Source organism: Xyrauchen texanus, chromosome 2, assembly GCF_025860055.1.
Source record: "Xyrauchen texanus isolate HMW12.3.18 chromosome 2, RBS_HiC_50CHRs, whole genome shotgun sequence".
Lineage (NCBI taxonomy): Eukaryota > Metazoa > Chordata > Actinopteri > Cypriniformes > Catostomidae > Xyrauchen > Xyrauchen texanus.
Window position 1 is genome coordinate 19,288,345 of NC_068277.1, and position 27,976 is coordinate 19,316,320.

The 27,976-nt window shown below is 38.5% G+C and overlaps 1 protein-coding gene across 1 annotated transcript; it reads left to right on the top strand.

The window, feature by feature from the left end:
- The first annotated feature begins 1,793 nt into the window (after positions 1-1,793).
- On the top strand, positions 1,794-27,913 carry LOC127657461 (segment polarity protein dishevelled homolog DVL-2-like). The gene is made up of 15 exons (XM_052146226.1): positions 1,794-2,276; positions 12,296-12,365; positions 14,226-14,371; positions 18,118-18,227; positions 18,349-18,478; positions 19,223-19,310; positions 19,652-19,721; positions 19,889-20,028; positions 20,228-20,304; positions 20,434-20,501; positions 22,311-22,433; positions 22,584-22,715; positions 23,546-23,722; positions 23,917-24,135; positions 26,398-27,913. Exons 1-15 carry the CDS (start codon positions 2,116-2,118, stop codon positions 26,931-26,933), a joined length of 2,247 nt encoding a protein of 748 aa, XP_052002186.1. The 5' UTR covers positions 1,794-2,115; the 3' UTR covers positions 26,934-27,913.
- Positions 27,914-27,976: the final 63 nt, after the last annotated feature.

Sequence of the window (27,976 nt, forward strand, 5' to 3'; positions counted from 1 at the left end):
TTTACCTATCATTTAAAATGCTAAAAAAATGCACCTGAATGCAGGAAATGAAGTGTTTAATAGCCAACATTTCCTGGATGAGGTTCCCCAGACCCCCCATTTATATTATTATTGCTTATTATTATGTGCCTATGAGTAGAAGAAGTAGTTACCAAAAGCGGCGGGGCGGGCGGGGGTGGGTGGGTGGTGGGGACTGGGCTAAGCCCCCAATGTATCAAGATCCTAGCAACGCCCCTGGTTGTTATTTTTTAAAGTTAGAGAAGCTGAAGTTTATAGTAATGGAAATTTGTGCTGAACATGTTTTTATAATCTAAAAAAACAATAATAAAAGTGCCAAGACAACCCAGAAATACAATGTTCTCAAAGCCACAAGTCTAAAGAAGTAATGTGTCAAATTTGAAGATGATCTAACAAAAAATTAGGTTCCTGCTAGCTTTTTTCTCTGTAAAATCGCAGGTAGTGTACAGAGTAAAATTAAGGCTCCGCCTTTCAAGACGACAGCTGACTGCACTGCTCTGCTATTTGAATAAAACTACGCCGCATTTTTAAAAATAGACTTTGGAGACACGCTCATTTTGTTTACGAGACTCTAATATATAAGATAATATACAGTTTTACAACATGAATGCTGCTCAGATTGCTTAGTTTGTTGAAGAACGATGACGAAGGGTAAATCTTTCAGGCGAGATCTCATGTAAACAATGGAAGAACGATGACGAAGGGTAAATCTTTCAGGCGAGATCTCATGTAAACAATGGAGAATATATCAATATTACTCAGATTTATCACTTTTATGGACAAAAAGTGCTATTGGATGTTTTTCAATGAACGCTTGTCATGGACAATTGACCCAAGTGTGGCGAACTGGATTAATCTGGCTATCGCGTTTTCATAACAAAGGTATGAAGTCCCGTTTTGATATTGCATGTTTTCATTTGTACTCCTGGCACAAATAACTAAATTGCTGTTTCTGGAGCATAGCTATCATGAAACAGAGATCGGATAACAATGTTGAACCCTTAGACCTTTGAAAAGATGTATAATTTGTTAGCATTCATTACATTTATAGACGGTAAATTAAATATTAAACGTAAGCAGAGTGACGTCACCACCGCGTGTGGGAAATTACGTATCAACAGTCCATTTTTCCTATAAATTCTCCACCCTGCCCAGTAGATGGCAATATACACAAAGAACACGAATCACCAAAAACAAAAGAAAATGAATATATTTAACCACTAGAGTCATGTGGATTACTTTTATGCTTCCTTTATGTGCTTTTGGAGCTTCCAAATTTTGGTACCCATTCGCTTGCATTTTATGGAATACAGAGCAGAAATATTCTTCATAAAATCTTCGTTTGTGTTCTGCAGAAGAAGAAAAAGTAATGCACATCTTGGATGGTATGAGGGTGAGTAATTGAGATAATTTACATTTTAGGTGGACTATCCCTTTAAGTATACCTAGGATTATCGGAGATGGTGCTTCTCATACTCGTTTGAATTTCATATAACTAAACTAGTGTCCAAACACAATATTTCTTATGACCACATGTAGCTTTTTGACCTCAGTACAGTTTATTTATCAATTGAACAGAAAGCTTTTCCAAGATGTATGGACTACATTTTCGCACTAGAGTGTGCTTCACTGGTGTAATCCTCAAACTGAAACTGCCCACTACTACAAATAAAAACACTCGCATGCCCCAGTCCAATGAGGCCAGTGGGTTGTCCTGAGAGTGTGTGACTAGACGCCCGTTTCGTCACACGCCGCGCTGGCCCGACTGAGAACTTTTTCAAATCCCCCATGTGTTTTCGTAGGGGGAAATGTTGTTACAGGTTAGCTGGCCGGAGCTGGCTGTCGGTGTGTTTTTACGACTTTAACAAACTAAAACATGATACATGTGCGTTTTTGAAACACCGTAGCAAGGTAGCGTTGGTTAAAAATCAAATTGGCGAACGTACTGGCCAAAGAAATCTTATTGTTGTATAGTAGTATTGTGGTCAAGAGGACGACTTTCCTCAACCCCCTTTTCTGGCGCTGGTTAACATTAGCAGGATAGCCGCTGCCTCTTCCATACTTTTGTAGAACAAGGGAACAGTTGAGTTTGGAGACATGGCGGAGACGAAAATAATTTATCACATTGACGAAGAGGAGACGCCGTACTTGGTGAAGATACCCATAGCGGCTGAGAAAATCACTCTGCTGGATTTTAAACAGGTCTTGAACAAGCCGAACTACAAATTCTTCTTCAAGTCAATGGATCAGGACTTCGGGTGAGTAAATGCGCGATCCGTGAAAAAACACGTCTGCGAGGAAGTTGCACCGCGTAGTTAGAACAAAACGTAGTTTTCTCTCTTTCTCTGTAGGAAAACTATTCTGTAAGAATGATCTGCTAATGTTGTGCCAGATGTTGCTGTGGGTTGGTAAGGGTTTTCCTCGAGAGGGGCAGTTATTGTCTAAGTGTTCTAGGAGGTATCCAGCCATCAATGCAGCTTAGTAACTTTGTGTCCAAATGTCTCCAGTGTCGTTTGCGTGATGAAACCAAGCAAAATGCAAGATATTTATCGTAATGTAGTGTCTTATTTTTGTATAGCCTACAGGCTAATGATGCACGCTGCAGTCAAACTTTACATGCCTGTCTGAATGGAAAATACCTTACTTTACAGTATTTTACAGGTAGGTGTCGGATCTACTTCATGACAGATTTATGAAGTGATGCAGAATCTACAAATCAGCTGTTATTTGTAATTTATTAAATTAATTGCCTACACTCAAACCCCCCATCCCCCCTTCTTCGCAGTCTCAGTTCCTCTCATTTAGTAAAACCCCCATCCTTTCCCTCACTCTTTTGGATACAAGCCAATTTTTTTAGTGTCCCTTTTACATTGCTGCTTTGCAGGTTTTTTTTTAAAGAGTTCTTTGTCTCAAACCTCATATTTGTCCTGAATCTTCCTGCCACGGACAGAATACCAGGCAATACATTTTAGGCATAGACTTGTCAGTTATGCATTCTCCAGATGCTACTAGAGTCTATGTTGTAATCTTAGCAAATTAGGATGTTATCACCTGGCCGTGAATATTCCATCAATGTCACAGCTTACACTTATTATGAATTAAATAAAAAACATTCACATAAACACTAAAATGTTGACCCACACAGAGCACACTGAACAAAATGCACATTGATTGGTTAATGTTTATTAGGGCCCAAGCACTGAAAGTGCAGAGGCCCTGTTGTTCTTCTAAGGATTATTATTAGGGCCCAAGCACTGAAAGTACAGAGGCCCTATTGTTCTTCTGTCGGCCATTAGGGCGTGGCAAACGTTCATACATGGGCATGTAGAGGGGGCTCTGTAGCACCACCTAGAAGATGGGCATGTTCAGGGGGCTTTGTAGCACATCCCTTTTGAGCTACAGTCACCAACCTTTGTACACATATAGATCTCATCAAGCCGGATAACTTCCGTGCTGACAGACATAAGCTCCGCCCAACAGGAAATCTGACATTTTGGATTGTTTGAAAAATGTATGCTCTGGAATTTGAAATACTCCTCTTAGGGGATTCATGTTACAGGTACCAAATGTGGGTGACATCATGGCAAAACCTTGATGATGCTAAATTGTGATGCAATAAATTAATGGGAAAAATGAGAAACAGGAAGTGTCTCATATCTTCTCTGTGCATCGTATGATTTACATCAAAATCAAGCCGTATGTTTTGCCTTGCAGGCTGATCACATTGATGTGGCTGTTTTGGGGCGCGCTCACTATCTTCTTATAACTGTATAATTAATGCTAATGCATGTATGAATTTAAAAGCAGTTCATGATCATGCTGTTGTTATTTTGCTAGCCATCTTAAGTGGATCTTTAACTTAATATGTCATTCTTTTGATAAGCATAGTTAACTGATAAACGTAGTTACACATAGTGTTGTCACGGTACCAAATTTCAGTAGTCGGTACCAATACCAGTGAAATTTCATGGTACTCGATACCATTTTCCATTGCCTGAAGCAATCTTTTGCTTGTTGTGAGCGTTCGAAAGTTCCCGCCTCTGCAGTACCGGGTAGACCCGGTACTCCGTACCCCGGTATCTTCAGAAATTCTGGTATCGTAAATAATATTTTGTTTGAGTACCGACTTGGTACCGGGGTACTGGTATTTTTGACAACACTAATGTAATATACAGTATATGACACAAAATTGCAATTTTCAACTTCAGTTTTTTTTAAACACTTATGGAATTGAAATGTCTACATAAATGCTCAAATATATGAACTCTAATTGTATTTGTTTGTATATATGGCCATATGTCAGATTTAAATATTAGACTATGGCAACAGGCCTAATTAATGAATCCTCATTTACGATTTTAGTTTACAGATTTATTGTACATCTATTTTAACCTCAGATAAGTTTCCTTGCATTGTCTGAGGAGGAACATTTTAATACAAAAATAACTAAGGGTCTTCAAATACCCACCGGATTCACCTAAATGTATGGTATTTTTGTGTGTATTTTATTTTTGGATGTAAACTGTAAATTCAGTTATTATGCACTAAAATATTTACATGTAATTGCTACAGTGTAATTAACACAATTACAGAGGTATATAATAATGATTTGTGAGTTTTCACTGCAAAACAACCCCAAAAAATTGAGCAAATTGCATTGCAAAATTTGAGAAAAGATGCAGCAAATTCAGTCATTTTGTAATCCCAGCTAGCCAAATTATGTGGCCATTACCTAATTGTACCATAATTTGATGACAAAACTTTAGTCATGGCAAAGTAACTTATTACACTGTGACAACCAGGATAGTGATATTCCTGGATTCGTTGCCACAATGTAACTTTGGAACGGTATAATATTTTTGCATTCATGATGACGTTGTGACAACGTTGTTTGGTGGTAACCAGTTGGAAATTTTTTCGTTTAATGATTATTCTATGGGTGGACATGCAGTAGTCTAACCGAATTTATGTCCTTATTTGACTAACATGAATTTAAAGGCTATTTAAACAGCTGTGCATATATCGGGGGCCTGGGTAGATCAGCGAGTATTGACGCTGACCTCCATCTCTGGTGTCGCAAGTCGAATCCAGGGTGTGTTGAGTGACTCGAGCCAGGTCTCCTAAGCAACCAAATTGGCCCGGTTACTAGGGAGGGTAGAGTCAGATGGGGTAATCTTCTCGTGGTCGGGAATAGTGGTTCTCGCTCTCAGTGGTAAATTATGCATGGATTGCAGAGAGTTGCCAAGGTGTTGTGCACAACGAGCCACGTGATAAAATGCGCAGATTAACGGTCTCAGAAATGGATGCAACTGAGACTTGTCCGCCACCACCCAGATTGAGGTTGATAACCCTGCCACCACAAGGAGCTACAAAGTAGTGGGAACAGGGCATTCCAAGGTGGGAGAAAAAGGGATTAAAAAAAAAAAAAACTTCTGGGCGTATGAACACAGATTCAAATGTAATGTTCTTAATTTATTTGGCAGAGAACAAAAACATTCAACAATAAAAGAAATTGAAACCTATTGCCACATAATTGCAATGGAATTACAAGCCTAAATTACTTCTGTTCTCATATTAAATGCTACTTAGACCAGCTTAACACCTAATGCCTTGAATTACATTTATTAATTTAAAGCATTTAAAGGATGTATAACAAAGAAACACAGGGATGAGATTATTTATCAAAATATACAACAGTCACGTCATCCTTGAAGACAGACAAACTTTATTACTATTCTAAACATAAATCTAGGCTAATATATATATATATATATATTTATACATAAGATAGGTTGGTGAAAAGAGTGACAGAATGTGAAATAAATTATCAGTACAGTGAGAATGAACTTTATGGAGTCTGTTGACAATACCTTCAAAAAAAGTGCCTCAGAAATGTGCATCATGCTGTTTATCTGCTGTCAGACGAGATTATGTCAGGCTTTATTTAAAGATGGAAATTTTTACTTAAGTCACTTGTATATTGTGTTGTGAAATAAAAAATTGTCTTACCACTGAAAACCAAACGGTCCAGTCAGACGCAGTTCCGTAGTGCGTGCTTTGATTTTTTTTTTATATTGCGGTCTCTGAACTTTTAAATACTCCTCCTAGGTTATTCATGAGACTGTCACCAGATTTAGACAACATTATGCCTAGACATTGAAGATGCTAAATTGTGAACAGATTTGTGATATACCGAACAATGTTGCCACGGCGAGGCATTAAATTAATGGTGAAAAATGGGAAACAGGAAGTGTCATATCGTTTGTGTGCAATGTGTGATTTAGATTAAAATTGAGATGTATGATTGTTCTTGGGGGCAAATCACATGGATTTGACTATTTTGGGCCATGATCATAGCGCCACAACCTGGCAGCAGAAAGTGTGGCTCTTACAGCAGACTTTCAAATAGTCCTCTTATATTTACCCAAATTGATTCAAAATTGTTTAGATTAATGTCAAATGACAATTGCATGTGTCCACCTTACATTGTTTTCCAAAAGCCTCCATGTGGAAATGGACCAGTTGTGCTTGGGCCCGTCATTGCTTCTTGCAGCTATATTTTAATTCTTTCTTATTAAATTGTCTCTAAAACTGCATTTGAGAGGGACAGCACAATTTGAAGACTGTTGTGGCATGGTGGGTGCATTCACGGTGACATACACAAATGGTGTTCGGAAAACTCCTCATTTTGGGGCAGGTAACAGGAACATTTTCTCCAAACGCAAGAACATCAACATCAACTGCACGACAGGGGCGAATTCACACAGGGAGATAAAGTGCTTGTATTGTTGCCCACTTCGAGATTCAAATTACTCATCAAGTGGCAGAGACCCTTTGAGGTCACACGATGAGTTGGACATCTCGATTATGAGGGATGGCGAACAGATAAGGGAGGGGCACATCAATTATACCACCTCAACCGTCTCAAACCATGCAGGGAGTTGGTACCTGTAGCCTTGACGGTGGTAGTTCCGGAGAAGGCGGAGATCGGGTCCAAGGTGATTCCCAAAACAAATTAATCCGTGGAGACCACCTCTCACTATCGCAGCTTACAGACATCGCCCGGTTGCAAGCGGATTTCACAGACGTATTTTCTCCTCTTACCGGTCACACAAACCTTGTAGAGTACCATATTGAGATGACCCTAGGGGTGGTGGTTCGTAGCTGCCCCATCGTCTTCCTGAACACAATAAAATGATTGTTCAGGAATAACTAGAGGCCATGCTTGAAATGGGCATAACACAAGAGTCGTACAGCGATTGGGCCAGCCCGGTAGATCTGGTACTGAAGAGCAAAGGCTCGGTCTGGTTCTGTTTTAACTACCGGAAAGTGAACATGGTGTTCAAATTTGACGCTTACCCAATGCCGTGAATTGATGAGTTACTCGATCGGTTCGGTGTGGCTACATTTTTCTGGACTCTTGGCTTAACAAAGGGTTATTGGCAGATCCCTTTAACTCCAATTTGTTTTCCTGAGTAAAAACTGGGGAGGTGCTAGGCAGGCCTGATGTTGCCCCGGCCTGAGTCGGCGGTGGGAGTATGTGGCATGGGGGGCATGGTCATGTGTATGTCTGTGGGAGAGGGAAAGCATTATGGCTCATCGCTTGGGCTGTAATTACTCGAACACCTGTCTCTTATTAAAGTGATGGCAGAGGGAGACCTGTTAAGGCATTCCAAAGCATCAGAGTGGGAGATAGAGTTGCAAAGAACTGATGTTTGAAGGTCTGGCAGCGATAGACAGAGACTGCACCTTATAGTTCCATGAGCCCTATTTGAGTTGGCCAATGAGAGCTGTTTTTGTTTAATCTGATTGTGTGGAGGAAATAAACACTCACTTCAGCTGTTCTGACTCCTCCAATGCCCAAAAACAAAGATCCTTTACAACTGTATCTTTTCTTCTTTCCCACCTTGACAGAAAGGCAATCAGTCTGTAGCCAGATTTGTTATTGTGGAAATGGGTGGATGTGTGTGTATTGTTGAACAGCATTGGAAGTGGATGAAAGATGATATGGTAGTGGAGTGGGGCAGATAGAAGCCAGCGACTCTGTGCTGCCTGGTTATTTGCAGTGTGTAGAGCCAGCTGTCAGTCTGACTGTGTGTGTTAGGGGACAGGGTTGGATTGCTGGGCCATGTTTGGGGAGAGATACAGTTGGAGGTTGGAGACAGGCCATTTACTAAGTGTCTGAGAATCAACAGAAAATGAGTAAGGTAGAACAGACGAGTGGAGGACTCCTCGGAGTACAGCCCAGATTCCAAGGCAGACTTATTCTCCCCACATTATTCCCCCTTAGACTGTGGAAGTGCAAGTCATGAAAAATGAAATATTCCAATGAAAATTTTTATGAGGCCAAATTGTAATATGGTCTGAATATTTCACAAGTCTTGAACTCATTTGGTTGTAAGAGCTTTTGTTAAAAATCATTGTCTCAAGAAGGACTTGGCGATATAAACCAAAAATCATATCTCTGTATTTTTAGGCTGAATGGAGATGCACGATAAATGTATTGGTATTTTCTACGAAGTGAACTAAATGTTCAGTTATAAGTCAAAGCTACATGTGAGATGGATGAAGCACGCTCGCGCCACACACACACACACACACACACACACACACACACACACACACAAGATGCCTGTCAGTCAAACAGCATGTAGCTGTTTTGCTGCTCATCTGATCTTTTAAATCCAAACCATCTCCAAATAATTTAACCATTGTTTTTCTTTTTACTAACCAGGTTTTCTTCGGCAGTGTGAATCGGTTCTGTCTCCCATGTTGCAGGAGAGAGTGGGGCAGGGTTTGCACGCAGACACTGAGGAAGAGTGGGGTGGGGTTGCGCAGAGAGTGTGAGAGAGGAGAGATGCAAACATGGCACGGCTTTGCGGAAGAAATGGGTTATGTAATGCAACATCAAACTATGTTGATATCGGTATTGTCTCATCCTGTATCTCATTTAAAAATAGATCGATATACCTTAAAAGTATATATACCGCCCAGCCCTAGTCTCAGTAATGGTGCGGAGTGTGTAGAGGCCAAGGGTTTTTTTTTCCAAGTAAAGATTTTGGGCTTAATTATCATCATTGGTGGTTTGTGAAATTGTTGCATCATCTGTTCATTTGAAAATTAGGCTGAAAGTTAATTTTGATTTTGCAGAATAGAATTTGCTGCAATTTCTGAATTTAGGCTTCTTAAAAAAGTCATTTTTTACATAGAGGAAAATATAGTTTGTGCTAAAATATTTTTGTTATATCATTATTAGATATAAATTATTATCATTATTGCTATTGCTCATAAAATCCTTTTACCCTAACGGTTAAACTACTGCAATGCTTTGAAAGCATCCCGATTATAATTGCTTATACTAGAGTAACTCATTCTGAACTGTTTGTTCTACAGGTGTCAATTGCAGTCCTGACACACATGGTGCCCTAGGCCAGATCAGACATGAGCAAAAAAATAAATAAATATAACACAAAAAAATTACATAGCAATTAAATAAATAATATAAAAAAAATAGCTAACAACACTGAGGCTGTAGGCTAAAGGAATGAAATGTTTTAATAATATAACTATCAAATAATATTAAATTGTACTATACATTTTACAGAAGTTATCTGGCACAATAACAATCAGGATCTAATTTAGGGTGACAATAAACAAATAGGGTGCATTTTTGTTTCACGTTTCATCGCAACCTCATTTTGCTCCGCTGCAGCTTCTGCAATACAATGTGACAAAAAGCAATGTAGTGTTTTGTTCTGCTACACCATAATTTGTTGAAAAATGTAGCTCATTCCCAGAAAAGCTACATAATTAGCTTTGTGTGTGAGTTAACTATTTTAATCCTTAAACACATGCCTCTGGTCTTTAGTGACCCGGACCTCATTCCACCCCCTGTACCTCATCCATTTTTTGGAGCTGTGCCCACACATCTTTAGTATTCCTCAATCTGTCTCTTATAAATAGTGTAACACATACACACACACATAAAAAGCCAAAATTGCTGAATTGTTTTATTAAATTTTTTTATAATGTTTTAAGTACCAAACGTGTATAGGGTCATTAGAGACCATAGTATGTAAGAGCATTATTTTTTTGTTGTTGTTGCACTACCATATATTTTAAATATATATATATATATATATATACATTTGGAATGCCCAATTCCCACTACTTAGTAGGTCCTTGTGGTGGCGCGGTTGCTTACTTCAATCCGGGTGGCAGAGGACAAGTCTCAGTTGCCTCCGCTTCTGAGACCGTCAATCTGCACATCTGATCATGTGGCTCGTTGTGCATGACACCACGGAGACTCCGCATGTGGTGGCTCATTCTACTCTGCAATCCACGCACAAATTACCATGTGTCCCATTGAGAGGGAGAACCACTAATCCTGACCATAAGGAGGTTACCCCATGTGACTCTACCCTCCCTAGCAACCGGGCCAATTTGGTTGCTTAGGAGACCTGGCTGGAGTCACTCAGCACACCCTGGATTCAAACTTGTGACTGACATACCCAGGCATACCTACTGTATATCTGTTTCATTGTTTATTACAAGAGGGACAAAGTCATACAAATAAATACTATACACTGATGAGCCAAAGATTATGGTATGGTATCTGGCACCAAGGCATTAGCTGCAGATCCTTCAAGTCCTGTAATTTGTGAGTTGGAGCCGCTGTGGATCGGACTTGTTGGTCCAGCAAATCCCACAAATGCTCAAATGGGAATATGGAGGCCAGGGGAACACCTTGAACTCTTCATCATGTTCCTCTTACCATTCCCAAACAATGTGTGCAGTGTGGCAGTGCGCATTATTCTGCTGAAAGAGGCCACTGCCATCAGGGAATACCATTTCCATGAAGGGGTGTACCTGGCCTGCAACAATATATAGGTAGGTGGCACTTGTCAAATAGATGTCCACACAAATGGCTGAACCCAGAGGTTCCCAGCAGAACATTGCTCAGAGCATCACACTCCCTTCAACGTCTCGTCGTCTTCCCACAGTGCATCCTGATGCCATCACTTCCCCAAGTCTGGTAAGTAGAAGGTTGCTGGTTTGAGCCCCACATCCACCACCTTTGTGTCCTTGAGCAAGGCACTAAACTCCAGGTTGCTTTGGGATTGTCAGGGATTGTCCCTTTAAGTGCACTGTGAGTAGCTTTAGCTAAAAGCGTCATACGGGATAGCCTTCATTGCCCTCGCGCATCGATGAGCCTTGGGCACCCAACACTCTGATGCCGGTTTGTGGGTTGTCCCACCTCAGATCACTGTTGGTAGGTACTCGCCACTTCTTACCGGGAGCACCCCACAAGCCTTGCAGTTTCAGAGATGCTCTGACTGAGTTGTCTGGCCATAACAGTTTGACTCTTGTCAAAGTCACTCAGGTTTTTACTCATGTCCATTTCTACTGCATTCAACACGTTGAATACGAAAATTGATTGTTCGCTTACCATCTAATCTACACAAACCTTGACAATGTGGCCTTGTAGGAGATGATCAAATTTAATCGCTTCACCTGTTAGTGGTCATAATGTTTTGACACATCAGTGTATCACGTTGATTTTCTGTGCAACAATTAATTAACATCAATGGTGATTTATCAGTATTCCATATGCGTGTACACATACATATTATACATGCTATTTGTTACCCAAGGTGGCACTGTTGTTTCAGATATTGACTTGATTTACATTTAAATGCTATTTGACATAGAAGCAATGTCGAAGTAAATGATAGCAAGTACAACACATGAAGAGTATGATATGACAATTGACATTGGGGTGTACTACTGAAATTATTTAAGTTGTGCATCTATTTAGATGCAATAAGTGCCTGACAAAATACTTTAATAGTAGCTTATGTGTATCTTATGTGATATGTGTAGCTTAATGTGTGTTTGACAGCCAGTTGTGTCTTAGGAAATTTCAGCGTGAGTAAGGAATTCTGTTTTGTTGCATTTTGTCTTAGATATATGAAAAATAAAACATCAAAATATTTTTTTAAATATATCAAAATATATATCTTTTTTGAAACTATCTGCTCATTTTGTAGATCAGTTTATGATAGATATACATGCCTGGTCTCTAAAGACCCGTAAATGTAATAGTGTTTGGTGAAATTCCCTTGCATTTATGGGTTAAATATAGGAAACGTTTCCAAAATTCGTGTTGTTGGATATATTAGGATTTCTTTGGCAGGATACATCTATGAGAAAATATGCCATAATGTGTATGCCTCCAATGCCTGTTCTTGAGGATCTCAACTGTGTTTGTGTACAGGGTGGTGAAGGAGGAGATCTCAGACGACAGTGCCAATCTGCCCTGCTTCAATGGAAGAGTTGTTTCCTGGGTAAGCACTTTCATTTCCCCTCCATGCATCCTACTGTAGCTGTTTAAGTTTTGTCTGTAAATCAACAATAGCATAGTTTTGCTTGTTTTGTTTTTTAAAGGTGCTATAATTTTTTTGGCACACAGAAAATATCCTTATTACCTGACAGATGTTACTAAATGATTTGTCCTGATATATCGCATCTGTCCCTGTAACAAAAATAAAAGTGATGGTGTGCTGATGTTAGATTCCTTGTTTAGCCAGTTGTGCGTTCTGCCCTTTCCAATCTATTTGAGATCATTGTAGCTGAAGCTAATTTTTCAAGTCAAACACAAAAATGAGCTTCATAATTAGTTGTCAGTTGTTAGTTTGTCGCACAAGAACGCTATTTTGCAACTGCTGCTTTTGACAACTCTGAGTGCATGCGTTTTGCCATTTAAGCATGACCACATCATCAGTTGCATAAAAACACAAACACTTGCACATGAGTGGGACGGGAACACAAGCAGGGCTGCAAATGCATTGCTTGCAACAATCTGTAACCTAACCCTTACCCTAACCTTTAGTGGAAGTGATACCCCCTTTTGGAGGAACCCTGCCCCTTCCAGAGTAACCCTGCTCTCTTTTGGAGATTCCACCCCATTTGGAGATCTCCAGCCTGCAGCTACACCTACTTGTGCAGTAGTAATAATGGCTTATAATGGCCATTCCATAATGGCTTCCTTCATGTGCACTGTGATGACAGCAGATGTATGGAAATGTGCCGGGATTTTACAGCATCATAAGTGAGTCTGAAACCAGACCAACACTTTGGGGGGGTGCCGAGAACAATAGCACTCTAATTCGGGCTGCAGCAAAAGTACCCAATATGAAAAACACCTAAATGGTTGGGGTTTTGGGATTCAGTGGAAAATTCAGTGGTTAGTCTGGCAAAAGTTCCAGAACAGTTAACTTCACTTACAGCACCTTTTAAATGTATTTGTTTACTGTCATATTCAAGCTTTATGTTGACACATGGAAAAAGTTCAGTGATATGTTGGCTAACTGCACCACTTGAACAAACCTCACCAAAGCTTCCCAGCCCTGAAGCGACAAGTAACAGTTAGCGTCATTCCGTCATTTAGCCCAGTTTCGATTTGAGTCACAATGAATCCTTTTTGTGTGTGTGTCATTCCCTTCACACTAAGACTGAAATCCAGTCTGGTCTAAAAACTCTCAAAGAAAAGGGGGCTCTAAAGTCAAAAGACTTGGAAGAAACCAGACCCACTGGGATGGAAATAGTAGACCACCAACAAACAGGATGGCTCTAGGTCCTTTGAGAATGAGGTGTGTACAATAACCTAGCATATATGAAGAAAAGAGAGAGGGTGTACAATGATACTGTTTATTTAATACATTAACACAGTTGACACTGACTGTAATCTAAATGGAAGTAGTATTGCTGGATTATTGTTATTTTACTGTATTTTGCTCTAGGCTTGGAAGATTGATGTTTTTCTTGTTTTAAATTAAGGTAATCTGCAGATTCTATTCTAGCACTATTAAAAAAAGTTTTTTGAATAGACAGAGCAGTCATTCACAAGGCCACTCTGACTTGGTTGTCATTTAAATTGTTGTTACGTAAAACCTAGATATTGGATATGTTTGGACCTGAAGTATTGTGCGATCAGTTTTACTCATGTAATTGAGAAATCTAGGCTAATCATTTGTAAAAAAAATAAAGAAAGAAAAGGCTACAAAATAAATAAATAATGTGTGTTATTACAGTGACACTGGATCTTTTCCCATACTCCCTTTTTAGTTGTGTTTCTTCCTTGTTTTTTATGCATCGCATTCACTCTCGTCCCTTTTTCTCAATCACATGTTCTCTGTCTGTGCTAGCTGGTGTCCTCTGATACCTCTGCAGCAGAGCCCCCAGCTCCTCCAGTAGAGGTCCCATCTCAGACTTCTCCTACGCCTCCTCCCCTCCCACCACCTCCAGCTGAGAGGACAGGGGGCATCGGAGACTCCAGACCCCCATCCTTCCAGTAAGTTAATCTGCATCTCTGTTTTTCACCATGAATGTTGTTTTGTTATTACTGTCTGTAGAAGTAGGGGAGACCAAGGGCAATTGTAACCCGCACAGTTTCTTCAGTAAGAATAAAAAGATGTACTTTTTTTGGTGGAACGACCCGTCCCCTCCCTCTCGTTATTGTTGGCCTCCGAGGGCCATCCTTCAGCCATGCTCACAACGAGAGTGGGCTGGAAAGAGGAGAGGTACAATTTCCACCCAACCCATTTCCCCATGATGACGTCAGATTCCCTTTTGTTTGAACACTTTTACCCATGAACATTTTAATTCCCCATTCTAAACATGTTATGTGTATTACTATTAAAATAAATGCCTCTCCGAGGCCTGACGACACACCCACTGTGACTGTCTCTTGCTCACCACGCCACATTATGAACAACCTCGGAGGGACAGGCTTTAAAGTTATCCATTGTAAACACTACAATCTCCTCAGCTGGCATGCGTGATTATGAAGAAAGAAAGCCACATCCAAACCACACCCACGATTTTTTTTAAACAATCATCGATGTTCTTTCCGAGGGGTGTCATATTTAGCGACTGTTGTTGCTGATCTTGCCTTCCTCAGTCGGTGGGCCTGTCAAACCGATTAAGAACAGAGGAAAAGTGTCACACTAAACGACTGCCTTAGACTGCCTTAGGGGGGTTACGGGGTGCTCTATTGCAGTGTTTCCCACAGATTGTCAAGTGTGCTGTGGAAAATTATGAAAATAGACATAATAAATAAATGCATGATGAAAAAAATTATAATTTAAGGGATCCAAATTCCTCACCTTTTGGAGAAATGTGCCATTTTGAAACCATATTCGATCACTTTTGTGATTGTTCAGAGCAATGATTAATGTGCAAAAGTGAGTGATATTTATAGGCACTAAGGGTCAGCGCTGCAGATTACATAAAAGTCTATGAATTGACGTCACTTTACACCAAAGTGTTGCTTCACCAATAATGTCTTTGAGAGTATTAAGCAACATGAAATGTTTAAAAACTGTCCAAATTTGTGAAATGGACATAGAATGTCTCAAAATGTATTTAAATATTAACTTATTGTTTAATGGTCATGATCATAGCGCCACCACCTAGCAGCAGGAAATGTGGTTCTTACAACAGACTTTAATTAGTCCTCTTATATTTACCCAAATTGCTACAAAATTGTTTAGAATAATGTCAAATGCATGTGCCCATCTTGCATTGTTTTCCCATTGTGGACCCATGGTACATGGGCCTGTCTTAGCTGCTTGCAGCTATATTATTAAATGTATTATTATGAGCTTATCAAGGCAAGGTGACATCTGCAAGGAAAAAAATCTCCCTTAGATGCTTGTCTTTCTCAATGGCTACGTTTACATCTACACCAATATTCTGATTATTGAAATAAATAGATTAAGATGGTTACATGATTTGAGCCAACCACTTACATGCTACTTGCCATTACTCTGATTATTTGCTGAGAAATGTGATGTTTTAAACCAGGGGTGCCCAATACTTCGATCGCGATCTACCAGTCGATCGCAAAGGCAATGCTGGTAGATCCCACAAAATTTAAATGTACTTTCGTTACATTTTAATACAAATAAATATAATGTCTTTCCTTCTTTTAGTTTTTGTCTGACTTGCACTTGACGAGTAAATATTGACCAGGCGAGGTTTTGTTTATTCAGTTGCCATGACAACTAGGTTTGCGCAGCGCCTTCCAATGACTTCTGAGAACAGCGCGCGAAATTGTGATGCTACTGCCTGCATTAGGCAAAACTGAATGGAATCAGACAGTTTTGCCTAATCTGAAAACTGAAATAAACAAAACCTGGCCTGGTCAATATTTACTCTTCATCAGAATAAGGTAAATGCCCTGGCTATTGTAATCTATTGTGCTGTAGGTGTTTTGGGTTTAGTTTTAAAACTGAATGATATCAATATTGAACATAATTATATATTTTTTTATTAATTAGAAGATGAATTCCATGTAGGGATACATGCAGTAGTCCCAACAAGCATTTTCTTATTTTAAATGAAACTGTGTTTTTTTAGTTGGTAGATCTTATTGAGTTGGTCATTTAAAAGTAGATCATCACACAAAAAAGTGTGAGTACCCCTGTTTTAAACAATAGATATACTGTTCAAAATGAAGACAAAAGTATCTCGACACTTTGTGTTAGTCAAATGTTAGTGGAATAGTGGAACATGTCCACAGTTAATTAAATTAACTACATCTGTGTAAAATTGAAGGGAACGAACTCCATACATCCACTTAAAATATTGCATAATGACTTGGAAATGTCTGCTTAATTTTTGCAGATGCCATGTGGTTTGATTATTAACCAATGCAATAATATTCATACATAATTAGTTTGATTTAAATGCTTCTTAGGACCACTGTTATGTTTATAATTATGAAAAGATTTCTAGTTGGTTTGTAGTCTGTTAGTTATGAAGGTAAATATTAATTACCCTGGTCTACTATACTCTCTTGTGCCTTCAAAATTTGATCTCTTCTCATACTCATGCATATGTTGTTGAATGGGAAACATTGATAGTTAACAGTTTGGTTTAGCAGCTTTTATTTAATTGACACATTTTTAAAACTATGATTAGTTTAAATGGAAGGGATAGTTCACCCAAAAATGAAAATTATAAAAAATTTACTCAGCCTCATGCCATCCCAGATGTGTATGACTTACTTTCTTCTGCTGAACACAAACAAAGATTTTTAGAAAAATATCTCAGCTCTGTAGGTCCATACAATGCAAGTGAATGGTGGCCAGAAATTTGGAAGTTCAAAAAGCACATTAAGGCACCATAAAAGTTATCCACATGACTCCAGTGGTTGAATCCATTTCTTCAGAAGCAATATGATAGGTGTGGGTAAGAAACGGGTCAATATTTAAGTCCTTTTTAACTATAAATTCTCCTCCCTGCCCAGTAGGTGGCGATATGCACAAAGAATGCAAATTGCCAAAAACAAAATAAGAAGAATGTGAAAGGGAAGATGAAAGTGGAGATTTATAGTAAAAAATTACTTAAATATTTATATGTTTTTCACCCACACATCATGTTGCATCTGAAGATTTAACCACTGGAGTCTTATGGAGTACTTTGATGGTGCCTTTATATCGTTTTTGGACCTTTGAAGTTCTGGCCAAGATTTACTTGCATTGTATGGACTTACAGAGCTGAGATATTTTTAAAAAAATTTTGTTTGTGTTCAGCAGAAGAAAGTCATACACATCTGGGGTGGCATAAGGTTCAGTAAATGATGAGATAATTCAAATTTTTAGATTAACTATCCCTTTAAGGTTTTGTTGGCAGATTAATCTGTATTTTTTGTAGTGAAATGTTTTGTCTGAAATGAAATAACTTCTCTCTTTTTTTTTCTTGAAATTTTACTGTTTAACCAATGCATATTTCTATTAATAAATCAATATATTTAGTCAGATGAATGACTAAAAAGTAAAAGAAAAAAACTGCAGATGGATTGAAACGAAATACAGTTATATACTTTTTTGTTTTTCTTTTCAGGTACTGTAAATTTATCTTGTTTTAAGAATGATTAGATATGCTTACATGAAACCAAGACAAAGATACTGATCAAGAGTAGGTTTTTCCAGTATATCTCTCTTTCCATCAGTCTGTCATCAGGGAAATGCATAGATGTGCTACAGGCAGTTAGGTCTTGAATGTATTATGTAAATGCTTGTTTGTGTGTAGTCCCAACACTGCAGGCAGTCTGGAGACCTTAGATGATCAGACAGAGACAGAATCAATCATGTCTTTCAGGAGAGAGAGACCTCGCCCCAGAGAGAGCCTAGAGCAACATGGTGAGTTTTGCCTCTTATGTTTGTTTGACCAAACCTAATTATTTTGCAAATAACCTCAACCATGTTAAAATACCTTAACAATACGTCAACAGTGTTTCAATACAACCTGTTTCTGTCTCAGGGCTACGTATGAATGGTCAATCCCATATGGACAGACACCTTGCAGGGTATGAGAGTGCGACCACAGTGATGAGCAGTGAACTAGAGACCACCAGCTTCTGTGATTCAGATGATGATGATACAATGAGCAGGTCTGAGAAGGTTTCAGAAAACACAAACTCGTAACCAGTTCTTAAAGTAATAGTTCACCCAAAAATGGGGAAGGGCCCACGGCCCACTAGGGAACCTAAGCAAACTTCCACGGGGGCCTCAAGATGAACTTAAAATAATTTAAATAATTTAAATGCTGAAATTAGCTAAAATCATGACAGTTACTATAACGTCTGGAATCACAAAATCAATTGTGATAAGAAACCTTATCCCCCCCCAATTTGTAATGCCCAATTCCCACTACTTAGTAGGTCCTCATGGTGGCGCGATTACTCACCTCAATCTGGGTGGTGGAGGACAAGTCTCAGTTGCCTCCGCTTCTGAGACCGTCAATCCACGCATCTTATCACGTGCCACATTGAGAGCGAGAACCACTAATCGCCACCACGAGGAGGTTACCCCATGTGACTCTTCCATCCCTAGCAACCGGACCAGTTTGGTTGCTTAGGAGATACCTGGCTCTCAGCACACCTTGGATTCAAACTCGTGACTCCAGGGGTGGTAGTCAGCGTCAATACTCGCTGAGCTACCCAGGCCCCAAGAATTCTTATCCGTTGGCACTCCTAGTTTCTGGGACTTAAAAGAATGTAATTTGTTTTTAATTTTTTAATTATTGAACTTGGTAAGTGTATGAGCATTTGTGCAAAATGGTATTTAGTTTTTATTCAGTACTACAGATTATGCTTTGATTATTGTTGTTTGTTTTGTTAAATGTTTGTGAACAGGTTCAGTAGCTCCACAGAGCAGAGCACAGCATCTAGATTACTGAAGCGTCATCGCAGACGAAGGAAACAGCGCCCCCGGCTGGAAAGGGTATGTCATGCTGAAAGAAACAAGAAAATTGGTTATACATTTTCAATTAGTTTTTTAACAACAAAAAAGTTACTTACAAATGTTCCAGAATAATTCTCAAAAGAAAAATTAAACTGGATGCATGACTGTTGGGCACAATAGAATCCAAAATAAGCATATTGAGTGATTAAATAAAAATAAATTAAATGAAAATAAAAAAATTTAAACAAACAAAAACAATGTACAGCAGTACACAGAACAGAGGTTTAACAGTCCTACTTTGTGTGAAACATCTATTTGTTCTTGATTCTTTTTTCAGAAAAGTTTGATTTTAATGAGTTTCCCTTCTTGTTTTATTACAGGCCTCCTCTTTAAGTAGTGTCACAGATTCAACCATGTCCCTAAATATTATCACAGTCACTCTTAACATGGGTTGGTGCCATTCCTTATGCTTTGTTCTTACTCTTTTTTTTTTTTTCTTCTCTCCTCTTTTCTCTTCTTTATTTATTTTTGCATTGTTCCATGTAAAAGTAGTTAATACAAAATACACTCTGTACTCTTGTCCATCTGTCTGATGCATGTGCACCTGTTTCCTACAGAGAAGTATAATTTTTTGGGGATTAGTATAGTGGGTCAGAGTAACGAGAGAGGGGATGGAGGCATCTACATTGGCTCTATCATGAAGGGAGGAGCAGTGGCTGCTGATGGACGCATTGAGCCTGGAGACATGCTACTTCAGGTGTGTGTGTGTGTGTGTGTGCACCCATGGGGTGAACATTCATAACCTTTTGAATAGTAAGTACATCTAGACAAAAGAGGAGTTATTTTACTGCGATAGAGATTAGTTTTACTGAATGTGATGCATACGATATAGTTTTAATCGCTGGTTATAAAATTAGAAAAGTTGTTTTGTTTTATAATTTGTCTTTTTTTTTAAGGTGAATGATATCAACTTTGAGAACATGAGTAATGATGATGCAGTCAGGGTGTTACGTGACATCGTGCACAAACCAGGGTGAGCCATGGGAGAGTTGACTTGCACTTACTGTAGGAGAGCCAAATGTTACAGTATATGCAAAGCATTACCATTTGTACATTAGTAGTATATAACTTGTACATTTTATTATGTCATTAATTATCCTAGACCCATCATCCTGTCTGTAGCAAAATGTTGGGACCCCTCTCCTCAAGGATACTTCACCCTGCCACGCAGTGAGTCTCAATCTCTGTGTTTATCACATGATATTTACATTTAAAGGGGACCTATTATGCAAAATTCACCTTTACATGGTGTTTGTACATAAACGTGAGTCGGCAGTGTGTGTACCACCCAACAATGTTAAAAGTCTACCCACTCCTCTTTCTGTGACAATTTTTGTTTTTGAAGGAAATGTGCCTCAAAACATACAGAAATGTGTGTTTGTTTGTGCAAATAATTTTACACCGGACTGCTTTGTGAATGAGTGTCAATATAAAGCAAGATTTTCCAAAAAGATTATTCTCAAGCATTGATCAGTACCAACAGTTCGTGTTCCAGCTAAAGTTACTTTTGTCTCTGATTGTATTCACAGAGACCAGAGCTATGTTGTTATTTTTTAGCTTACTGTCTGTATAATTCATAACCGCACCTTTATTATACACAATACAGTAAGGTGATTGTCTTTTTGAAAAATATGTACGTTTTCTGTGAACATACGAGAGTTGTACTAAAAGTGGAATGTTTACTTGCAATGGCCAGCTCATCTGCACAACATATCAGTACCATGAGGGATGTTGGTTGCAGACTTACTGGTTCATTCTCACACTTGTGACTTCTGCCGGTGTCTCTCCTTCATCATTGTCCGTCTCTGGGTCATACATGTATGGATGAACTGTTATTTACGCTGTCAGTCATATGGTTCTGATAGTATATGTAGTATGCTGTAGTGACCATCATCGGTGAGCCTCTTCTTTTTATATAAATGTTTTTTGGCAGTTTCTGTGAAACTTGCTAAATAAACAATAGCTAGCAATCCTATGTACATTTTGTACTAAATATCAATTACTTTTTTGCCAAAAAAAGTGAAAAAAATCTGCCTGAAGTAATATGAAGCAGAGGGCAGACATTTTTTTTTTTTTGGATGCTGTTCACAAGCTGTTAAGACACAGCCCTCCTGAAAAGGGGAGGGAGCAGCAGCTCATTTGCATTTAAAGAGGCACACACGAAAACTGCATGTTTTTGATTCCACCCAAAAAGAGACATTTACTACATAGTGTTATAAATGATCCGTGGGGTATTTTGAGCTGAAACTTCACAGACACATTCTGGGGACACCTGAGACTTATATTACATCTTGTAAAAAGGGGCATAATAGGTCTCCTTTAAGCTTTTATCCAGAGCAACTTACAAAAAGTGCTTTAGCTTCACATCTGAGAACGTTGTGATCAGCAGGTAGCAGGCATGTACTTATACAAAGAAAAGTACAAAGACAAGGAAGTACTATCTAATACAAATAAACTTTGTTTATTGGAAGTGTGTAAATTTTTATGTGTTAATACACTTCCTCATATCCCAGCTTAATGTGCAGAGACAAATATAAGTAATTTTATAATGTATAGTTCGCATCATGGTCCTGATCAGGGTGAATTTTGTGAGATTGACCGACTGACTGTGCTTAATAAAAGGCTACTTTTCCACAAATAAATGGACATGAAATGTTGATTTGAGGGTAAATTCTTTTATTTTGTGTAAAGAAAGAAGCTGCAGAGTGATCCGACATACTTGAAACTAGCATGACTATGTAAAAAAAAAAAAGGTTGCCTGGGACAAAATATTTCAACATAGAACGACCAATCAGAAGTTCTGTTTATATTTGTGTACTGGTATATTCTGTATATTTTTTATTTTACAGAATTAAAATACATTTAAAGCATTATCTTCTTTAATGTCTTTAATATTAAAAATGTTAATAGCACTGAAATGTCTTTAATTTTATATGTGAATTTTTATTATCTGACATCCCTCCCCATCCCCTCTATCAGATGAGCCAATTCGGCCCATAGACCCTGCAGCATGGATCAGTCACTCTGTAGCTCTGACAGGAGCTTTTCCGTCCTACCCTGGCAGCACAGTCACCTCCAGCTCATCTGTAACTGAAACTGAACGTAAGCATTTCTCTTTTCTCATCTGTCTGTAATTTACCTTTTTTTATTCCTAGACCTTTGTTTTATAAGCATCTTCTCTTATCCACTTCTCCTTTCTGCTTTTACCTCAGTGTAATAATTTATCATAACCCCCCCCATCTCTGTCTGCAGGATTTGATGAGTTTAACCTGTCTCTGTGCTCGGACATGGCATCAGTCGCTAAGGCCATGGCATCTCCAGAATCAGGGCTGGAGGTCAGAGACAGAATGTGGCTGAAGATCACCATTCACAGTGCTTTTCTGGGTAAGACACACTTTCAGTTTTACCTAAGAGCACCATTTACTAAACTTACAGTCTAGTTTAGCATGCAGAAATGGGCCTTAAAGGAATAGTTCACCCAAAATGAAAATTCTCTCATCATTTACTCACCCTCATGCCACCCATGATGTGCATGATTTACTTTCTTAGCAGAACACAAATTAAGATTTTTTAATTCTGTTGGTCTATACAATGCAAGTGAATGGGTGCTAAAATGTTGACACTCCAAAAAGCACATAAATGCAGTATAAAAGTAGTCTATATGACTCCAGTGGTTAAATCTATGTCTTCAGGATTGATATGATAGGTGTGGGTGAGAAACAGATCAATATTTAAGTACATTTCTGCTAGACATTATTCTCCCTGCCCAGTAGAAGGCGTATTCATGAAGAATGTGAATCACCAAAAAAAAAAAAAAACAAGAAGAAGAATGTGAACGTTAAAGTGGGTATTGACTGAACAGGGAGGATCATTTATAGTTCAAATGGACTTGAATATTGAACTGTTTCTCACCAACACCTATCATACCGCTTCTGAAGATATGGATTTAACCACTGGAGTCATACTGATTACTTTTATGCTGACCTATGTGATGTTTGGAGCTTCAAACTTTTGCCACCCATTCACTTGCATTGTATGGACCTACAGATCTGAAATATTCTTCTAAATATCTTTGTGTTCTGCAGAAGAAAGAAAATCATACACATCCGTGATTGCATTAGGGTGAGTAAATGGGAGAATTTTCATTTTTGTGTGAACTTTGAGATCTTTTAAATCTAACATGTGCTTCTGCATGGGTTTATGTTTTTGTGCAGGTTCAGATGTTGTTGAGTGGTTGTACCATCACATTGAAGGGTTTCAGGACCGTCGAGAAGCTCGTAAATATGCTAGTAACCTACTAAAGGCTGGATTCATCAGACACACCGTAAACAAGATTACCTTCTCTGAACAGTGTTACTACATTTTTGGAGACTTGAACAACTGTGAAAATTGTGAGTAGAATCAATTTTCATACTTTCAAATACAATTTTGAGGAACAGAACTACTTTAACCTGTGTAGATTACTATGCAACAATGTTCTTATAATTTGATTGTTAAAATAAGCATTTATAAACATAAGTGATTACCTTGAATTTTGACTCTTTCTCCATCTCTCTCACACACACACACTTCCTCTTTCTATCAGATATGGCCAACCTGTCTCTTAATGATAATGATGGTTCGAGTGGTGCTTCAGACCAGGACACTCTGGCTCCTCTTCCATTGCCAGGGGCAACACCGTGGCCTATGCTTCACTCTTTCCAATTCCAATATCCTAACCCCTACTCCACACAGCCCCCTCCCTACCATGAACTTACCAACTACAGCTACGGCCCAGGCAGTGCGGGCAGCCAGCATAGTGAAGGTAACGCCCTAATTCCAATATCATTCAATTTGATTTGATTTGGTAAATACTTGGTATGTTGCTATTAGGGGTGCACCTGTTGGGAAAATAGAATAGAGAAATGCACCAAACTGTGAAATTATAGATAAAAATGTACTTTATGTGAAATGTCAACATTTATTGGAATTAGGCCTGTGATCGTTAAAAAGTTTTAACTAATTAAGCACACAGTTTTCTAAAATCACACGCTAAAGCTAGTGGCAACACATCACATGCACTTGAAATGTTCACTTCCGTCAGCTGTTAAACGGTGAACGCTTCTGTGTAGTAAAAAAAAAGTTAAGTGTTACAACTTAGATGATACAACACTTTGAAAATTCATACACTACATGGCTGATAGCATAATACACTTTGTAAGTGCAGTGTGTAGTGTGTCCTTTGGGACACAGATAAATGAAATACTGAAGATTAAAATCTCAAAACTATTATTTTCTCTGGCTGCCGTTCAGTATTTCGTGTGGGTTTACTTTTGACTCTGGTTCAGATAACAGTGAGTGAACGTTTTCTGGTGATGCAAAGAGATACAGCAGCTTGCCCATATCTCTCCCACACCTGGCTCCCCACTTCCTGGTTAAGTCTCAATAATCCATATAGTTAATCCGATCTCGTGTTTATTACAACATACGTTGCACAAAATGAATAAGCCTGCACTGCTCCACACAATCAGATCAATTAAATCAATTATGTGCAGTTGAGTCCAGCGTGTTCCTCCTGTAGCCACAGGAAGTGGGAAAATTTAAGTTTTAGTAATTGAAAAAAAAAATGGATAATGCATTATTTGCATTAATTTTCTAACACATTAAACATTCAACTATTAATCACAGAAATTAACACGTTAATTCCCAGCCCTAATTGGAATATACATAAAACTGTTGACACACTGGCAACTAGTAAACACTACAAGACTTCAGCATCACACACACACCAGAGAAATGTTTAAAAACAACTCAAGTGTTTGATGAGACACAATGAATATTCAAATAAGGAAGGACCAATTACACCTAGGGTTGCCAACTTTTTTCAAGCCAAATACGGGCATTTAACTGACTTTAAAATTAGGTAATGTGACAATGCGCTGATACAATAACCTCACTAAATCTCACTATGTTTTTCCAAAAGAATAAAACTGCCATGCATCGAGAAAGACAATATTTTATTATAATATAGCATGCATGTTAAGGCAATTTATTCATGTGCTAAAAAAGACTGCAAATTATTTTATTTACTCTTCTGGGGCAACTGTTTTGGTACATTAAGCAAACATGCCTTATAATGAGAGAGAAAATGCTTATAGTGTATTTCTCTGAGGATTACAGTGTTGTTGTTTAAACAGAGTTCATCACAAGGGAAAAGTAAGAACATTTTCATCCTCCCTGGTTTATCTCCCTAGTTTTTCATGTTAAGTGTTTTATGACCTTTGCTGTACTGTACTTTTGCATTAAAAGTACTGCTGTTTTTCTCACAGTCTCTTCCTGAATGAGCACTGACATATGCAATTCCATTTTTTTAATCGCAACGCAAATGTACTTGCATAGAAATTACAATGAGAAGCAATTATCATGCTCTTTTTTTTTTTTTTAAGGAAAACTTGACAGAAGAGAGTTGCGGACTTTGTCATTGACCTTCTTCCCTTGACTTTCCCTCGTTATTGTCAGGAGTAGTATTAATAGTTTGTTTCAGGTCCATTCCTCTCAATTTGTTTTCCATTTTAATCTGTCATTTTTAACATTCATATCTGTATGGATTTAATTCCCAGTTCTGTTCCCTAAATATGGGACTATTCTGTTTTATATGGGACAGTTGGCTATGGCAACCCAAGTTGCACATCACCTGAATTTTTGGAGCATGCATGCACACAGAGGACATTTTTTATCCGATTAAGGTGTATACATGCTGGGTGAAGCAGAGCTTCAATCCAATTTTCTAGGTTTATTAGCCTGACTTGCAATAATCTGACTGGTACCATCACACTAAAGCATTTACAAAAAAATTTGAAAAGTCAAATTATTGTCTTAGTCTGAATGAAATCGAATAAGTAAACATACTGACTGAATTACAGATGTAGTATAAGAGAAGTCTATTGATTGTAAAATTTGGGAAGTGTTTGTCTATTGTGAGACTAACTTAGGTGTGCAAGATAAATACTTTTGTTCTTCGCAGAGATTCTTGTGACTAGAGAACCTGCTAACACTCAATTTGTGTGTTTTGGCTTCTCTTCTTCAGGGAGTCACAGCAGTGGCTCTACACGGAGTGATGGAGAAAGGAGAAGGGGCAGTAAGAGTGTAACTGGCAGTACAGGGGGTGGTAGCACACGTGACAACAAATCTCCTGGTGGGGTAGGGGCTGACTCGCGTTCTGGCAGCGGCAGTGAATCAGACTACTCTGTTCAAAGCAATCTGAGACGGGACCATGGCTCGGCCACACCCAGTGAACACAGTCGCTCAAGTCAGCGCTCGCATCATCGTGTCCCGTCCACTCACCTTGCCCCGTATCCGCCCGGAATACCCATCCCTTACAACCCAATGGTGGTGATGATGGTGCCCCAGCATCCACACCCACACTTAGCACTTGGAGCCCCACACCCACAAACACCTTTGACCCACCATCATGCCTTGCCACCCTCCATCACTACTGGTGGGCCACCTGGAGCTCCACCAACCCGAGACCTGGGCTCAGTCCCCCCTGAGCTAACAGCCTCCAGACAGTCTTTCCACTTGGCCATGGGCAACCCCAGTGAATTCTTTGTAGATGTTATGTAATGAATGGGATGAAAAGATTAAAATGTGTATAGGTTGATGCATGAGTGGATGAATGTATACTGAAAGATTTGTAATATGTGACAACTGTGAGTTTTACTCAAAGTTTACAGTAATTGCAGTTTACCAGTAGTAACAGGGTTCATGCAGTCAGCTGGAAATTTAAGGGTAGGAAGTCTTGCACAGCGCAAAATTCTAAATCCATTTTTATCTTTGTGGTATTGACTGCACTAAAGTGTATGTCTTCAAATGTTTAAAGTTTACCAAGGACTTCTAAAACAGGGATGCAAACTACTCACCTTCTAGCTAAAGTCTCCTTTTCTAAAGATAATTTGCCCAAATTGTTCAGTACAATTTTCTACATTTTCCTTATTAAAATCACTTGAAAAGGATATTTCAGGCTTAAACACATAAATAAAGCTTTAAATACAACAAAAAGCTTTACACACATCAAACAAATCAACAGAAATGATACATCTGGAACATCTCCTATGACTTTCTCAAATGTTTCACCATTCATGTGTGCATCCCTGTAAAAGCATTTATCTCATGCAATCTATACTATATGCTTTCAAAAAGATTGTCTTTGCACTGCTGAATGAAGCCAGGGTTTATGGAAACAAATATTTGCTTGTCATTTTTTTGGGATTTAAAGATCTCACAAAACTGTTCTGTTTCCAGGTATTAGAAGAAAGTTTTATTTTCAAAGACATTTACAAATAGACTAAAATGGTGAAGTACTCAAAAGGTACATACAGAAGAAGATTAACACCATAAAAGGTACTTTTAGTGTAGAATGATTTGTTTTTGTGAATGTTCCAGTTTCTACTCCAGAGTTTGTTATTTGTCTTTATGACTGATAATCATAACTGTTTTTGGAAGTATGTGTTTATTGATATAATGATCAAAGAATGCAGGTGCTACATAAAGATACTGATACTCAAAGGAGTGCCATGTTACTTTTGCATGTTTTCACTCAAAATAAATTTGTGATTGAATAAACTCCTCATCTAGTCATTTATTCTTTGGAAGTTTTCTATGCAAAG

Coding starts and splice junctions, on each gene's coding strand:
- LOC127657461 (XM_052146226.1), top strand. CDS start 2,116: ATGGCGGAGACGAAAATAATTTATCACATTGACGAAGAGGAGACGCCG. Junction 19,311..19,651: donor AGCGCCCCCGGCTGGAAAGG/GTATGTCATGCT, acceptor GTTTTATTACAG/GCCTCCTCTTTAAGTAGTGT. Junction 24,136..26,397: donor GGGCAGCCAGCATAGTGAAG/GTAACGCCCTAA, acceptor TCTCTTCTTCAG/GGAGTCACAGCAGTGGCTCT.